General features: G+C 35.7%; 2 protein-coding genes across 2 annotated transcripts in view; one reads left to right on the top strand and one right to left on the bottom strand.

The window, feature by feature from the left end:
- LOC144436696 (glycogen debranching enzyme-like) overlaps window positions 1-11,199 on the bottom strand; it is a 34,347-nt gene extending 23,148 nt beyond the window's left edge. The window contains exons 1-3 of the mRNA XM_078125548.1: window positions 10,618-11,199; window positions 5,016-5,238; window positions 124-676 (exon numbers count right to left, since the gene is read on the bottom strand). Of these exons, the coding sequence (XP_077981674.1) occupies window positions 124-676; window positions 5,016-5,238; window positions 10,618-10,693 (852 nt within the window). The 5' untranslated portion in view covers window positions 10,694-11,199. The remainder of the gene's footprint in view (window positions 1-123; window positions 677-5,015; window positions 5,239-10,617) is intronic.
- Window positions 11,200-11,287: 88 nt separating this feature from the next.
- On the top strand, window positions 11,288-16,481 carry LOC144436381 (coiled-coil domain-containing protein 130 homolog). The gene is made up of 6 exons (XM_078125174.1): window positions 11,288-11,397; window positions 12,036-12,228; window positions 13,529-13,732; window positions 14,247-14,419; window positions 15,138-15,276; window positions 15,617-16,481. The coding sequence occupies exons 1-6, from the start codon at window positions 11,395-11,397 to the stop codon at window positions 16,126-16,128; spliced, it is 1,224 nt and encodes a 407-aa protein (XP_077981300.1). The 5' UTR covers window positions 11,288-11,394; the 3' UTR covers window positions 16,129-16,481.
- Window positions 16,482-18,357: the final 1,876 nt, after the last annotated feature.

The raw sequence follows: 18,357 nt of genomic DNA, 5'->3' as shown, positions 1-18,357 counted from the left end.
ATCATAGATACTGCTGGACATAGACACACATGTTGTTCTAATTATTGCTTGTATATCCTTGCAATGACTTTCTAACATTTGGTATTGGGATGTGTTGTACGTGTTTTGTTCAATCATACTTACATGTAAATGATTATCATTGTCAATGTATTGAGGAACTCCTTTATGCTCCCATTTGCCATTGATGACATCCCTTGTGAAATGGACCATGATTCTATCAAGAACATAGGCAGGTCTAAGATGAGGTGAGTTGACAAGGTTGTAAGCACATTCTGGATGATTCTGTAACCAGGGACTGTCAAATGATGTGTGGTTCCATACCACATCTGTGATGCATACCATATTCCATTCCTTGTTTAGTTTCTCTACAAATTGGCCGACTTGATCATAAGTTGGTTTCTGACCGTCATCATGGAAGTGAGGACTAATCGCATGCTGGTCTCTAAGAGAATAGGACGACTTGGAGGCCCCTAATTCTTGTAATGGAGTGAAGTGGATCACATTGTAGCCAGACTCTTTAGCCACTTCGATTCTCTTTTCCCACTGTTTGTACGGACCAAGACTCTTTGCCAGCACAGTCTGAAGACAAACACAGTCTAGTGGTAGCTCATCGCCCTCAGGGCCGACCTTGAGAGATGGGTCAACAACAAAGAATCCTGAACCTTGCTGAGTTTTCCTGTAATATTAAAAAGACAAAACAAATGTATCAAATATACAACATTTCTACCAGTGTCACCGTGGATTGTTAATTTTACTCCATTTTTCATCAATACATGAGACAATTTGAATATATCTAATTTTCTTCACCAAAAACACTACTTTTATATATCTCAACATTTGAATGTTACATTCCTAGTGGTCAAACCTTGAAATCTTTTATCTTTCCCATAACAGGAATATGACATATTTCACAGATATTATCTTCTTTATAATCGCTATCCACTGCCACAACAGTAAAACACAATATCATGGAAATGGTAAAGTGTTACATAATAAACAGAATTTAAATATAGGAAGATGAATTTCATGATTTCATAGAAATATAGATTATTGAAGCAATGTCCTCAGACAACCTCCTGAGAAAGAAGTTATCTATTTCATAGAAATATTTAATCTATATTGCTGCAATTACGTAATACAACCCAGGAAGAACTTCGTTATTTCAAAGAAATAGATAGTCTACTAATTATTCAAGCAATGTCCTAAGACAACCCATTGTGAGAGAACTTCATGATTTCAAAGAATAAATCTCTAATCATTCAAGCAATGTCCTAAGACAACCCACTGTGAGAGAACTTCCTGATTTCATAGATAGTATATTATATTATACTGGTAAACCTACATGTATATTCCAGCAATTTTGCGACACAACTGGGAAGAATTGAATAATATCATTGAATATTGATAGTCCGTCCTACACACTAGATACATAAAGGGATAATATCAGAGATAGAAATCAGTTCACGGAAACGTTCAATCTCCACTATAAAAAGAATGGCCCACAACTCAAAAATTTACATACACGGATGATGAATTAAATTTCATCATTTCCTTCACCAGGAACCAATTTCTAGGAATGACTAACTATGCATATAATTGGGTTTGTTCATGTTACTGTTTTTAGACCCTGAAGAAGACCTCCCCTGTGAGGTTAAAACATCAGAACTAAAGGACTTGTCAGGTTTTTTTTATCAAACTCAATATCACCACTCTCAGGTCAATGTTCATCATTGTAGTCAGACTGACTAATACTATGACAACTTCATTGATGCAGTATGGTCAGACAGGATGCATATGGATATGCCTTACAATTTAAAGGAAATATATTCCTTAGGAAAACTTCTATCTCCTAAATGTTAAACAGTCTAAATATAGCACATTGGAAATGTAAACTAGGATCAAATGTCTGCATCAGTATTTGGTACATCATCATGTATCAAGTGTTACAACATGGGAATCATATAACATTGAGTAGAAATGAGCTGATTACGTGAAGAACCAAAATATAAAATACTTTGTAATTAATCAGTTTAAAACTATCAGCTGGTTATGTACATATTCCATCTCAAGTCAGTTTAATGATATATTGATGAATTTGTCTGACCACAAAATGCCTGAATTATGTGTATGCTATTTTTAGTTTGCCTTTCTTATGAACATCTGGCCAAAATGTATGATTTTTATTATATTTTGAAATGAAGAAAAAGTTTGACAGACTGAAAAACAGAAATTGCTGCAGAATTATTTCTACAAGACTTAAAGTATACCTGTAAAGTAAACAGTCATTCAACAAAATTGATGATTATTTGTATTATATAGATAAACACATGGCATTTCTCACAATGAATGTTGATGAGAATTTTACAACATTTTGCTTCCAAAACTTAAAACTCAGGAGCTGATTGATCCTAAAAAATCTGCTCAAAGAGTTAACTTTCTAGGTGGTACATTGTCTACAGAGTATCTATAACATCTCTTTCAGAAAGCTGAGGTACTATAATAAATTCATCTAGAAAAGTAACACATTTTATCAATCATCATCATCATCATCATCATCATCATCATCATCATCATCATCATGATTATCATCATCATCATCATCATCATCATCATCATCATCATCATCATCACCACCACCACGATCACCGTCATCATCATTGTCGTCATCATCAACTTTGTGAGTTTTGATGGATAACAACATTTAATCAAAACTTTAAATAATTCACATCAGTTTGTTTTGTTTTCACCACACTGTTCATGTAAAAGTATTTCATATGGTAAATGATATCTTTCATCAACTCAGAGTTTAAAATAAACATATCAAGACTTGTCATGGAGGATAAAAATTACAAAAAAAAATGTCAGGGGTAAGATTACTACTATGCAACTGTCAGTTCACTTCACAATTCCTTTTTTAATGATGACATGTGAGGTGTCAATTTCACTGGGGGGGGGGGGGGGGGTTCCAGACCTAAAGCACCAACTAGTAAGACTTAAAACATGCTACCTTAACAATTACTTATTTGATAATATCACAGAAATGTGTAGTCTTTCATAAATTTAGCAAACTATACTGACTAAAATACTGTTTGGAAATCCAATAATATTGTTTAATTATCCAAACATTTTCCTACATTAACTCAATTCTGACATGCTGACCTGTGACATGTAACATTTATTTATCTTATACCGACATGATAGTGCTACTGTTGCCATTCCTACTAAGCACTGCTTGACATTTATATAGATCTATAGATGATATATCCAGTAACCTGGAGGCGAATAAATAACCAGAGGTATGGCTAAGAAACATTGAATTCATAAACATAAAGTTATTCTTACATGTCTGTTGCACCTCAACATAAATGTATTTTTTTTTTTTTACAAAAGTTCTCTTTGGTCAGAGTAGAATCATATGACCTTTTTCAAATAGACACTGGCAAAGTGATATTGCCCACACACACATACAGAGACTAATAAATGACCAAGACAACACAGTCACTGGTGTCATGTCAGCCAATGCACGTTCAAGTTCTACAGCAAAAGTATTGTTTTCTGGTGTCACATGCACATGAAGTCAAGGCCATTAGTTATGTACTTCAAATTATATAATAACAAACTGATAGTAGTGATGCCCAAGTTGCAGTAAATAATGTGAATTATGTCATGTCCAATTTCAAAGACATGTAAAATCTGGAAATTCGCCATCAAATAGAAACTTTTCATGGATGATGCTTAACATATTTTTCTAACAATACTTACTTGACGAATGACGAAATGGTTGGTCAGTGTAATAAAATAGTACTGGTAAAAATGTGCTCAGGCAATATCACAAATTTTTTTGCCTACTCTTGGCCAAACACGCTTTACCAACATTTGATGTTACCCTTGCCTTCACCTTGGGCATAATCAAAACATTGGGATAAAGTGTGCCAGCCCTTGGTCAGGCAATAAATTGTGATATTGCCTTTGCTGGCATGTGTTATATTGTTATATACACATTAACATCTCCTAACATTAAGGACTGTGATATATGTATTTTAGACTTCCTGTTACATGTACTTCAATGTAACATTAAGGAATCAATTACAAGTGCTTTTACCACATTGAAGAAAACATGGGTTTGATACTTTAATGGAAACTTATTCATTGCAGGGTCAACCCTGGTCAACCACAGAACAATCAGTACAGTTGTCAGGATAATGATTTCACCAGCTGTAATGTGTCTGCTAATACATAAATTAAAATGTTACATATTATACATTACTCCTTATAATATGCTATGTCCATATCTATGTAGTGTTACATTTATATGGAGAAGTATTGATTTACAGGATTGTCAGCAAAACACTAGATAGATGATTTACCAGCTGGTAAAATGTGTCTGATTGCATATTATTAAAAGTAACAGCACTCCTTGTACCAATGAGAAGTGTCCATTACAGGGTCAACTGGGGTCAACCATAGATCCTACATGTGTAGGGTTTACAGGTCAACTAACAAGACATATAAATTATTTACTAGCATGTTAATACGTTAATTAATAACTTTAATATAACTTTATGTCAATTGTATATCATAACATGTCACATTACATTACAAGTATCTCATAAAAAAAAATATATATATATAATGACTATTATGTGGAAGTAAAGTAAAAGATTGGCTAATATAACAATTCTTCATACACAGATACACACATACTACAGTATACAAACAGCTATACACATACATAATGTATATATGCCAGCAGACAAACCAAAACATAGATGCAGATACTGAGACCAATTTGTTAGCACTAACACATGAACACTATCTATCCATCCATCCATACATACAATTATATACATGCATACATACATACATACATACATACATACATACATACATACATACATACATACATACATGCATACATACATACATACATACACACGCATACACATGGACAGACAGACAGACAGACAGACAGACAGACAGACATCTGTACACTGACAAACCACTTTATGACTTACCATTTGGTAAATGTAAAGAAGTAGCGAAATGAGCCAGCACGATGCAGATTGATTTCACAGTAGTTATCAGACTGATCACATTTACTCTTGCTGTAAGATTGCCAGGGAATCTCAAAGTATTCTCCTCTATCATATGACTTGTCTGGTGATGGAGGGTGATTACAGAACACTCTCACTCTTCTATGCTGTAAAGATGGCCCCAGTACAAAGTGTAATTTCCATCCTAAAATACAAGTTATAATACAAATTTGAATGGACATATCATCAACAAATTTAATGCAAAGTTGGCCTCAGAATAAAATGCAAATGACAAATTACAACCCTGGTAAACCACACTACAAATTGTAGTGAATACATAATTAACAAACATACCAATGATGTGTTCCCTAACTTTAATACATGTATACCAATGATGTGTTCCCTAACTTACAAGTGTATACCAATGATGTGTTCCCTAACTTACATGTAGGTGATGATTTCTGCAACTAAACGGACATATCTAAACAGACATAGAAAAAAATTAGCATATCTGACTATTTATTGTTATAACATGGCGGTCATGTTTTAAACATTTTTCATTTTTAAAATAAATCTAACATATAACATAGCCACATTTCAAACAATCAAATTCTAAAGACTACAATGAATTAAGATTATTTAAGATGATAAGTTTTGAAAACTCAACACTTGTATTAATAGAAAACAAACCTACATGTAATATACACTATAGTAAGGTTTAGTGATGTGGCAGATATGCTATCTGATATTTATACTTGTTGAAAAAACACACAATTGCTGAACCATTACAGACTAAGTAGGTACTTATACTTTTTATATTAAAATTAATCTACATGCCTGTTTGAAAAATCCCTCATCAAAAAGAAATTTTCATTATCTTTGTTTTTCCCCCTACATGACAGTAACAGCTGTTTTGGTGTTGTCAGCTGATACAAACAGCAGAAAATAAACAAGTTGTAAGAGATATATTATAGTTTTCATCTAGTGCAGAAACTGCAATGCATTATTACCACCCTTAGGACTAAGTCACTGCATTTATAGTACAACTGTTTCCTTAAAATACACCAACTGAATCCATAACATGCCCCTGAATGTGGTTATAACATGTGGAAACACTAGGTGATGAAAGCTCATCTGTGCAGAAGTTCAGACTACGTTCATGGACTTCACTTTGCATTGCAACAAAAGTTACAGTGCAATACCAAGTTAAATCCATTAACTTAGAAACACTAGCTGTTTATACAGTCTAACCTTGATTGTGAGAAGGAGCAAAGTGTGCCTTAGATTTGTTAAATTAGGAAAAATATCATACATTTCCATGGAAACACAAAAATATAACACAGTGTTTCACCCTTGGTATCATTACAGCCCTTGGTATATTCTACACAACTTTGGCATAACAATATATAAAGAATCAGATTCTGGGGTTGTTTTTTTTCAGATTGAGTCTATTTGCTGTAACAGTTTAACAGTTCCAGTGAAAGGTATTTGTTGTAGTAGATGATGAGGTACTATAACGAGGTCAAAAGGTCATGACTGTCAGTTGATTTCTTGATGTGCAGAGTTTGTAAGCTTTGATCAGGCTTTGATGTCTTTCTGTTGTTGCCATTCTAAGCTAACTCACTATCTGAAGAGATGTTATATCATTGCTAGTTTAGGAATGAATATAATGCGCATTATAACACACTCAATTGTAATGCTATGCATTGATTTTAAAACAGAGCACATGATCTCCTGTACACTGCTCTTTGAATTTCTAGTTCTAGTATTCTACTACATGGTCTGAAATCAGGATTTCCTTACACACACACTTTCCAAGTCTTTGTCCATTACAAATCATGCATACTAATTTTCAAACAACAATACTGTACCTGAAACAATTTGATAAAATGAAAACCAAACTGGGTCACTTATATATTTGTATACATGTACATTTTGATATAGTCTACCACTTACTCTACACATAGCTTGGCCTTACATGTACAGGAGCAGCTTTACCTTAGAAACATCACAATTCAGGATAATGTAATTGCTACTATAGTACTAAGTACAAAATCCCTTAAGGACCCATTCTAGATTTTGGATCAAGTCCAAATGACTGAAATGATACAGCTGCATAAGAATGAACACAGATTATTTCCTTGCTGCCATACAGAATCAATTCATATTGACATTGTAGAAGACAAGGGCACTGAACTGAACTGAACCGTACTAATAGCAAGACCCAATCATTTTATGGATTCTATGATAACATCCATGTAACTGAAAATTGAAATTACATTATAGAAATACAAACAGAAATCCTATAAATTAAATGCTTGACAATAATGCCAACTTTCTAAGGAAAACTTCCACATCAAAATCTTTGACCTCTGGATTGTTATATTTCATATAAAAATTCTAAAACTATTTGTGAAATCTTGGAGGCATTTGTGATATCTTTATTTCCCAGGGTCTCCATAACCATCTAGAAATTCTGCTGGTTCACAGCAGTTGTCACATCTGAATTAACCGCATGGAATGGCAACTTCTGAAGTTTATTGTATATATACTAGTATACATGTGTGTACAGTATGCTACTATCTCTTTCAACAATTTGTAGGATTTTGACAATTTGATGTGTAGTATTTATACATTTCATCTATTAATTCCATTGACCAATTTAAGAAAGTCTATGGGGAGGATGGTAATTTGAAGCACTTTGACATACATGTACAGCATATTTGGTCTACATTTCAAATGGTCAATTTTATAGACTAATATTTTAGAAACTATCAGAATGGGGAAGCTGATACCCGGTAATATGAAGAATTTTGACCCTTGGACACGCACTGATTTTAATCTCCCAATTTCCACAGGTATATTGGGGAGGGTAGATGAATTGGTAATTTGAAGGTTTTGGAGACTTCAACATGCAGTATCTTAGTCAATATGCCATCAGTAAATTTTTTGGCAAACATTAAAAACTGTCGGGTATTGAGGGAAAGGCAGGGGGAGCAGAGGAGATGGTATCTAGCGATCATTGTTGCATCCAGAATAGAAATTAGCATTGTGTTCAAGAGGACTAGTGGTTTATAACAGTACACATGACTTCTCATTCCAACAAGAAAGGAAACTTAGTTTTCTATTCAAGTAATTATGCTAATTATTCACATCCATAACATAGCTCTTCAACAGGACAGGAAATAGCAGTTTCCATTCATTTTATGCCAAGTGGAAGTGTGTAGAAACTAATATGGGCTGTTTTAGAACTAAGTCCAACATGACATGTTGACAGATAAAAGGTATGGTAAATGTAAAGCTGAAGACCCTACTTTGCAGGGCAATGCAAACAATGCAATTTGAAAATACCTAGGCAGAAATTATCCTTCTCATGACTTCATTGTTGTCGCATACAAAATGAGCACATTTCAATATGAATCTATTTAGCTCAGACCCTCAATAATTAGCAACAAACATGTATTACATTTATTGTTTATATAATCATTTATACACAAGTATTGAATTTCATTTCCATTTTCTTTAGCAAGCTGCGACAATTTGCATTTGATGATATAACACATCATGGTAGCATATCATACATAAACCATGGCAGCATATCATATATAAACCATGGCTAACCTAGAAACATGAGGAAGGTTCTGAAAATGCAAATCTCCATATCAGGGCTGTGATGTTACTGTAAATAATTATATGTAATAAAATTACATAAAGAGTGAAATGTTATATAGTGGGAAATTTATATTCATTCTTGTGATTATGATTTTGAGTCAGATAGATTGCCTGACATACATGTAAGAGTATTTTGTAAAATCATATTTTTAATGAGCCCGAGGTACAAGCTACCTTTTCTCTCATGCTGCCAATGGGCATATATGGTAATATTATAATTTAGCTTCAATTGCCCTACAAGTATACATGTACTTGATAATATCTGAAAAAATGACAATTGAGTGCAAAATAAAGGTTTTTGATCTGTCAAACTCACAAACATACATAATCTGTTGTAATACCTGAGACTTTCACTTACTGCTAAGATAAATGTAACCAATTCTTTGATACTTTTAAGTTTTATAGTCATCTTCACAACTTGCTGTAAATATTTATCAATACCGTACATTGTCATCTACATCTGTTCTAAGTGTAGTCTCTAATAACTTACTCCATCTCACTGTCTCCTAGGCAACCATCCTCTTTCATCACAGAATCTGATATCAAAATCATCTATTAGTATCATCTAAAAAAGCCAACTTGCAATGATACTGGGTTTTTTGTTTGTTTTTTGTTGTTGTTTTATTGATTTTAGTCAACCTTTTAGTAGACACTGAAGGAATACAAAATTATATGCATTTATGTATATTAGATTTTATTCTTTACCAAACTCTTCAAAATTGGAATACTTATTATGAGTTGTATGTTGAATCTATGAAACATCTAGAATTCTCTCTGAAATAATCCCTGCATGTTACGGTACTCTTTTTCCTTTTTGCACCATGATTTTAGCTGTCTAGATAACTATCACATTTCTTTCTTTTGCTTTCTGTTGAATCACTTCCTGTGCTGTTCTAACTATCTCAACTGGACACTGACCAAAGAGAGTGCACTAAAAAGGAGTGAACTAAATAAATAAATCAATAATTGAAAAACACTACACAAATAATTAAAATACTGAGAGGGGGGGGGAACTGACAGTAAACACATGCTAGTAGTACAGGAATATGACATACTGGTTATTACTGGTACTTTGCTAATTTTGATCTGTATGTGAAAAGTCAACAAAGATATGACTCTCATTATGAGCATGTACGCAGGGATTTCAAACTGACCTTTCAAACTCTGAATACATATTCTCAGAAATCTTTTCTATGACAAGTACACATGTTAACTGGGCTACAGTAACTGTACATGTTTGTACCTTTATTCCAAGTTCAAATATATTGTCAACAAACCACATTTAAATCAAAAGAAAACATGTTTTTAATACTTCTAATTACTGTTCCTTTTTCAACATTTCATAAACAAACAAAAAAATTTACTACTCTTGACAACTGTTTACTTTTTGATGCATGTTTTTTCTTTGTTGTTGTTGTTGTTAGTATTTATTTTTTTCTGTGTATAGACAGTTTGAATTGAACATCATTGAAATATGTACATGCATCTTTGGGCACACTGAATAGAATGGGAATTGGGTCGCATTTAGGCTCAGACCACTATAGAGAACAGTTCTAGTTGTACAGTCTAAGATGTAGGGCAATCAACAAAGGTGTGCGAAGACTTCCCACTGTACTGTTTATCTTGAGTGTGGGTGGGGTCCATACACTATACGGGAGAGGGCTCTAGGTACATGTAGTTCTAGTGTGCAGATACAAGAGTTGCCGTGTTATATGTGTAAACATAATATGTACCCATAGTCTAGTGGCTGGATTTATCACTGATATACGAATTCAGACTAGCTGTGGTGGTTCACACTCACGGTATTGGCGATAACCCACTCTGAGTGTTACACCCCCGGGTTAAACTTTGTTGTTTTGTAGACGCGTCGTGACAAACAAAAATTGACAAAATACACGTAATGTCTACAAACCTTTCTGCAGTCTGTACAGAGTAGTGTTGAGATGATCACCATCATTAAGGGTCAACCGTCTAACCTGGTCACCCATCGTTGTATCAAGTGAACAGTCGGAGAATCTGTGGAATCTACTGTACACGAAGTACAAGTCTACAACGAAGTACAAGGTAACGTCAGCGCCCCACTCACCACGACTGTGTCATCGTACTGTACAGTGACCTTGCAAAACGTAGACGTTGGTTCGATGGTACTGTCTGGAGGGATGGTTGAAGCGGTTGACAATTCTTTGAAAATACTGCACAAAAGTTACGAAACTAATGCGTGTCACTGATGACAATTTGCATAATAGGTTACTTCAGAATGACCAAATACGTGGGCAAACTGCGTATGACCTCTGGCCCGATAAGTTCCCTGTTCGCCGGTTACAAATTCTACACTCGATGTTCAAAATTCCATCCAAATCCACGATACTCGATACAGAGCGATTGTCGTCTGAGTCGAGATCCGATTACCTATTTCTTCACTCGTTTTAGAGCCACTGCTCTGTGAAATCTTTCGCTTGAATTCTCATCTGTCATGCAAGTCAAAGATTGTCAGACGAACTCCAGAGCTTCTGCCTCAGCTGAGGATAATAAGATGTTGATTATTTATGAGTGACAGTAAAATCTCGTTCTTTCACGTTGGGTTTTCTCGTAAGGTCCATGAGGTCAGAGGCGGGTCAAACGTGATGCTTTCGTAAGCTGGTGTGTCGTCTCCCTGCTTATGTTGCAGTTTTAAGGAAAACACTCCAAAATGGTACGTATTTCAGACAAAATTTATTCAATAGATAGTAAGGATACGTTTAATCGGTACAAAACTATGAAACCTACCGTTTATTTTCAGTATCAGGCCCCGGTAACGGCAATATCAACCCAGTAAACAGGTCAACTTCAATGTAAATTGTAATACTAATAATACTGATATTGCCTGGCCAGAGCTGAGTGAACTTCTCCAAAAGTTAAATTTTGTTTTAATCTATGATGTTGAAAGGGAATACTTAAGTCACTATAAAATGTAATTGTGAGTTTCTAAATTCTATAATACATCAGACATTAATTCAGACCCATACAGACCGCAAACTAGTGTTGTTGTTGTTGTTGTTGTTGCTGTTGTTAAATGTTGATAGATACTGTATTTGAGAGAGTATTGTGTAAAATATTGATTGTAAATGAATAGTAAGTTATTGTGTTGTAATATTTTTTTAAAACTTATATATAATATACACACAAAACAATGTATGTATTAATTTATTACACTGAGGTTCTGTCTAAATCATGAACCATAAATTTCAAACCTAAATATTTCGAAGAGACTGAGTTCCTCTTCAGTAGTTGGTCTCCAATTCTGTTTTTTTTTAAAAATAAATTGAATATTTGTATTTTGATTTGATGCAGGGAGAAAGAAAAGGCACAAACAAGTATTATCCCCCTGACTTTGATCCAGCTAAACACAAGTCATTGAATGGTTACCATGGCGTCCATCCACTCCGTGAAAGAGCTCGTAAACTGAATAAGGGCATCCTTATTATTCGGTTTGAGTTGCCATACAATATATGGTGTGATGGATGTAATAGTCATGTTGGCATGGGTAAGTTTATTGTATTTGAATATAGATCAAGTTGAAAAAAGTGAATCTTCCGTGTTGAAATACAAAGTAATTGGGGAGAACAGGACATTCTTTTGTTGCATGTCATCCTCATGATCTAAATGACTTTCATTTTGTCCTTTGCAAAAAATAAAAAGATTGTTATTGTCAACCAAGAGCTTCTATAAAACAATAACTTATGTGTCATGATTACAACAAGATTGTTATTTTCAACTGACCTTGGGCTTCAATAAAACAATAATTTACGTGTTATGATTACAACAAGATTGTTATATTCAACTGACCTAGGGCTTCTATAAAACAATAACTTATGTGTCATGATTACAACAAGATTGTTATTTTCAACTGACCAAGAGCTTCTATAAAACAATAACTTATGTGTTATGATTACAACAACATTGTTATATTCAACTTCTATAAAACAATAACTTATGTGTTATGATTACAACAACATTGTTATTTTCAACTGACCTAGGGCTTCTATAAAACAATAACTTATGTGTCATGATTACAGCAAAATTGTTATTTTCAACTGACCTAGGGCTTCTATAAAACAAAATTGTTATTTTCAACTGACCTAGGGCTTCTATAAAACAATATCTTATATAGACTGCATTAAGACACCAGACAGTGAGATGCTGAAGGGGGCATTTCCTTTTCTGCCAACTGGCTGCCCACATAATGAAATTTTAAAATATAGTTTTGGTCGAATTCTATTGCAAAGGGTTTTTACAACAACATGCAGTGGCATAGCACTCATACTATGCATGTACTGTATATTTACTAAGAGTACTAGTTATCTGGGTATCTGGGTGGGAATTTTTGCCATTATTGTGGCTAATTTTACATACTGAAATTATGATGTATGTATTAATGACAAACTGACCCTGAACATTGAGTTTAGTAAATCTAGTCTATAAGGTTCGTCATGACGGGACGACCTCACACATCAGTCAACCCCTGTCAACCCCCTGTGACAGAGGAGGCCAGTGAGGGCAGAACAACACGACATATTTTACAGTCTACATCCAATCTTACAATGAATATTATGTATATTACAATAAAGTTCATCGACATTAATATCCTACTTTGACTGCAGGATGCTATGCGAGAGTAAATTTATTGTTTTATAAATGTATATCTTTGTATATTTTCTTATCTCAACACTGTGACAAGCGATTTTGGCTCAACAGTCAATCAAGTTTAGATAAAGTCAAATAACAATACTAATGTACTGGTGAAGTCATAATGCTTGAAATGTTCATTGTGTCTTTATTCACAGGTGTCAGATACAATGCTGAGAAGAAGAAAGTTGGCAACTATTACTCAACTCCAATCTATCGATTCAGGATGAAATGTCATCTTTGTGATAGCCATTTTGAAATAGAGACTGATCCAAAAAACTTGGATTATGTTATTGTGAGTGGAGCACGGAGGAAAAATGAAAAATGGGACCCAGAAGAAAATGAACAAGTTGCACCAGAAGGTATATTGCAATAATTCATTCATTGATTTGAGTTCTCTTCAAGACCACTTTAACTTACAGTGCATGCTAACTTTGCCCATGTTATGAGGCATTCATTGCCCGGACAGTACTGTGTAAGTATTATGAAGTGAAAACAAGGGTTATATATTTTGAAATCGTATAAATCATATGAAATTCATGAACTATATTTACCCCAGGATGCAATTAGATCATATGACATGGCAACATGTACTTCAGTGATATACAAAAATATGTATATATACTTATCTAGATAAAGTGTTTACTACTTGTATCTGATTCTAACAAAAGGAACTGTTTCTGCATAGATGAAATTTTGGAAGAACACTGATAACCTTGAGGACAGTCCTCACCAGTCTGCACTGGTTGACTGATGTGTAATAATGAAAACATTCTTGTTGAAACAAAAGAAAAAGTTGTAGATATTGAATTAACATGGCATCATTCCATATACTGTAATGACAAGTGTCAACTTAACTTTCCTTTCTGTTAACAGACAGAGAAACAACCAAGAAACTGTCAACTGATCCTATGTTTAAGTTGGAACATGGAGTAGAAGACAAAAAGAAATCAGAAACAATTATTCCAACATTATCTGAAATTGAAGACTTACAGTCTGATTGGAAAGATGATTATATGTTGAACAAGATGCTTAGAAGTAAATTTAGAGTAAGTTGACCACTGCAGGACTTGTTTGCCCATAAACCTGTTGCCGGTTCCAAGATGTATGACAAATCTCGCCAAACTACACTATGTATTTTTTTCTGTACGCACAGGGAGGTTACTTAGGAGGATGGTTGTCACCTAACTATCCCCTGGGTTTACCAGTAAAATCCCTTTCCGTCATTGATGGCATTTAGTCTTTGTTGTATAAAATCACTCACAATTAAAGAGGTCAACATGTCTTTCCATCATTCCATGATAAAAATGTTATTTCAAACGTAACAAAGAGAAAACAATCGTAAACATAACAATATAAGTAATGTAGTCTAACACAGTGTATCTTACTGGAAAATCAACTATTGATTGTTATATCACACAACCATGAGAAATGCTTTTGCACTCCAACTTTAGATATGGCTAAAGAGAGTGTTTGATGTTCTGAACAAAATAGCTGGGTGCCCCATTCAGGATGTGTAACATAACATGTACGTGTATTGGGAGATCTGAAACCTGCCAAAATTTGCTCAATACAGCATTTGACTGTCAAGCTTTCATCTACTTCCTCTTTGCCAATAAAGTTCTGTGCCTACTAATGTGAAGTTAGATTGTAAAACAGTGTTAGTGATAATATACTAGTCTGAACTGTTGGAATGCCACTTGACTGTACTTGGAAATTTGCACAAACCATAAAAAACTCTTTGGCATTTGTTTATGCATACTACAGCATGAAAAGAAAGAATTGAAAGTAGCAGCAATAGAAGATGAAGAACTTTTGAAGAAGTCATCATTAGATATCCAACTATTACCTGAAAATGAATCAGACAAGAAACTAGCATCACTGATGAAGTACAGAACAACAAAATGTGAGTACACTATTACCTTGGTTTTCATATGCATACAACACAGGCTGAAAATGTAATGTAGCGCCCTCAATGGCAGATTTTTAAATTACTTTGTTTCTCATTTCTCTGTTGAAAAAGTCAAGGTACAGGTGGTGATGTTTGTCCTATAGACTATCATGATATTGATTTTGTACTAGAACACAAATAAATATAATACAAACGGAAGTTAATAGTTCACATTTTTTAATTTTAGTCAAACTAAAATGTGAAACTACAAAGTAACAATGTCAAAGAAGATATGAAGATAATATTTTACTGTGATCTTTATCATATACATATTTTTTGTGTTTCTCTTCTAAAGCATTTGATGAAAGAAGAGACGAGAAGAGAAAGGAATTACTCAACAAACCTCTCTTTGAATCCACATCAAGTCAATCGTTGGATGAAAAAGATAACAAAATACAAAACACCAAGAAAAGGTTGGGCCTGGACAAAAAGTATGGCTCCATAGCTACAACCTGGGATTTTACACCAGGCAAAAAACCATCAACGGTTGTTAGTAGTCGTAGTAGTAGTACTATAGACTTGGGAATTATCAGAAAGAAGAACAACTCAGCAAGTAAACAGGAAGAAAGAGCAAACGTCAACATAAAGGTACAAAGTGTTACACCATCAATGTCATTTGAAAGGACAAATGCAGATGCAGTCATCAAAACAGGTGTACAGTGTAGTAGTGGCTATACCAAACAAACATTGACAGAACAAAGTACATCAAGTGATGGACAACATAGTCTGTCAGGATCAGGACAGACAATGAAACAATCATTACTTGTATCCTATGGTAGTAGTGATGACAGTGATTCTAGTGTATAAGCAAACTTTATCTATATTTACATAGTGTGTAATGAATTCATTATTGTGATGGCTATGTCATTGTTTACACCAACAGTTGTAATAAAAATGTTGCAAATATGATGTGCCTTATATACTTTGATGAAAGTGACAAAATTGATCATTTGAAATTAAAGGATAATCATCTGAATTCCCTTCATGACTAGGCAAGTTTACACACACATCAGGAGACCTCCTATAGGTGTACTAAGTCGGTGTGGTTTCAGGAGACCTCCTATAGGTGTACTAAGTCGGTGTGGTTTCAGGAGACCTTCAGAGGTGTTCTAAGTTGGTGTGGTTTCAGGAGACCTTCAGAGGTGTACTAAGTCGGTGTGGTGTCAGGAGACCTCCTATAGGTGTACTAAGTCGGTGTGGTTTCAGGAGACCTCCTATAGGTGTACTAAGTCGGTGTGGTTTCAGGAGACCTCCTATAGGTGTACTAAGTTGGTGTGGTGTCAGGAGACCTCCTATAGGTGTACTAAGTCGATGTGGTTTCAGGAGACCTCCTATAGGTGTACTAAGTTGGTGTGGTTTCAGGAGACCTCCAGAGGTGTACTAAGTCAGTGTGGTTTCAGGAGACCTCCTATAGGTGTACTAAGTCGGTGTGGTTTCAGGAGACCTCCAGAGGTGTACTAAGTCGGTGTGGTTTCAGGAGACCTCCAGAGGTGTACTAAGTCGGTGTGGTGTCAGGAGACCTCCAGAGGTGTACTAAGTTGGTGTGGTGTCAGGAGACCTCCTATAGGTGTACTAAGTTGGTGTGGTTTCAGGAGACCTCCTATAGGTGTACTAAGTTGGTGTGGTTTCAGGAGACCTCCAGAGGTGTACTAAGTTGGTGTGGTGTCAGGAGACCTCCTATAGGTGTACTAAGTTGGTGTGGTTTCAGGAGACCTCCTATAGGTGTACTAAGTTGGTGTGGTTTCAGGAGACCTCCTATAGGTGTACTAAGTTGGTGTGGTTTCAGGAGACCTCCTATAGGTGTACTAAGTCGATGTGGTTTCAGGAGACCTCCTATAGGTGTACTAAGTTGGTGTGGTGTCAGGAGACCTCCTATAGGTGTTCTAAGTCGGTGTGGTTTCAGGAGACCTCCTATAGGTGTACTAAGTCGGTGTGGTTTCAGGAGACCTCCAGAGGTGTACTAAGTTGGTGTGGTGTCAGGAGACCTCCTATAGGTGTTCTAAGTCGGTGTGGTTTCAGGAGACCTCCTATAGGTGTACTAAGTCGATGTGGTTTCAGGAGACCTCCAGAGGTGTACTAAGTTGGTGTGGTTTCAGGAGACCTCCAGAGGTGTACTAAGTCGATGTGGTTTCAGGAGACCTCCAGAGGTGTACTAAGTTGGTGTGGTTTCAGGAGACCTCCAGAGGTGTACTAAGTCGATGTGGTTTCAGGAGACCTTCAGAGGTGTACTAAGTCGATGTGGTTTCAGGAGACCTCCAGAGGTGTACTAAGTTGGTGTGGTTTCAGGAGACCTCCAGAGGTGTACTAAGTCGATGTGGTTTCAGGAGACCTCCAGAGGTGTACTAAGTTGGTGTGGTTTCAGGAGACCTCCAGAGGTGTACTAAGTCGGTGTGGTGTCAGGAGACCTCCTATAGGTGTTCTAAGTTGGTGTGGTTTCAGGAGACCTCCAGAGGTGTACTAAGTCGATGTGGTTTCAGGAGACCTCCAGAGGTGTACTAAGTCGGTGTGGTTTCAGGAGACCTCCAGAGGTGTACTAAGTTGGTGTGGTGTCAGGAGACCTCCTATAGGTGTTCTAAGTCGGTGTGGTTTCAGGAGACCTCCTATAGGTGTACTAAGTCGATGTGGTTTCAGGAGACCTCCAGAGGTGTACTAAGTTGGTGTGGTTTCAGGAGACCTCCAGAGGTGTACTAAGTCGATGTGGTTTCAGGAGACCTCCTATAGGTGTACTAAGTCGGTGTGGTTTCAGGAGACCTCCAGAGGTGTACTAAGTTGGTGTGGTTTCAGGAGACCTCCAGAGGTGTACTAAGTCGATGTGGTTTCAGGAGACCTCCAGAGGTGTACTAAGTTGGTGTGGTTTCAGGAGACCTCCAGAGGTGTACTAAGTCGATGTGGTTTCAGGAGACCTTCAGAGGTGTACTAAGTCGATGTGGTTTCAGGAGACCTCCAGAGGTGTACTAAGTTGGTGTGGTTTCAGGAGACCTCCAGAGGTGTACTAAGTCGATGTGGTTTCAGGAGACCTCCAGAGGTGTACTAAGT

This window comes from Glandiceps talaboti, chromosome 6, assembly GCF_964340395.1.
Source record: "Glandiceps talaboti chromosome 6, keGlaTala1.1, whole genome shotgun sequence".
NCBI lineage: Eukaryota > Metazoa > Hemichordata > Enteropneusta > Spengelidae > Glandiceps > Glandiceps talaboti.
This window is presented reverse-complemented; position numbering and strand designations above follow the sequence as displayed.

Excerpts from the sequence above, each read along its gene's own strand:
- LOC144436381 (XM_078125174.1), top strand. Across the intron at positions 12,229-13,528 it reads TAATAGTCATGTTGGCATGG|GTGTCAGATACAATGCTGAG; the intron begins GTAAGTTTATTG and ends CTTTATTCACAG. Across the intron at positions 13,733-14,246 it reads TGAACAAGTTGCACCAGAAG|ACAGAGAAACAACCAAGAAA; the intron begins GTATATTGCAAT and ends TTCTGTTAACAG.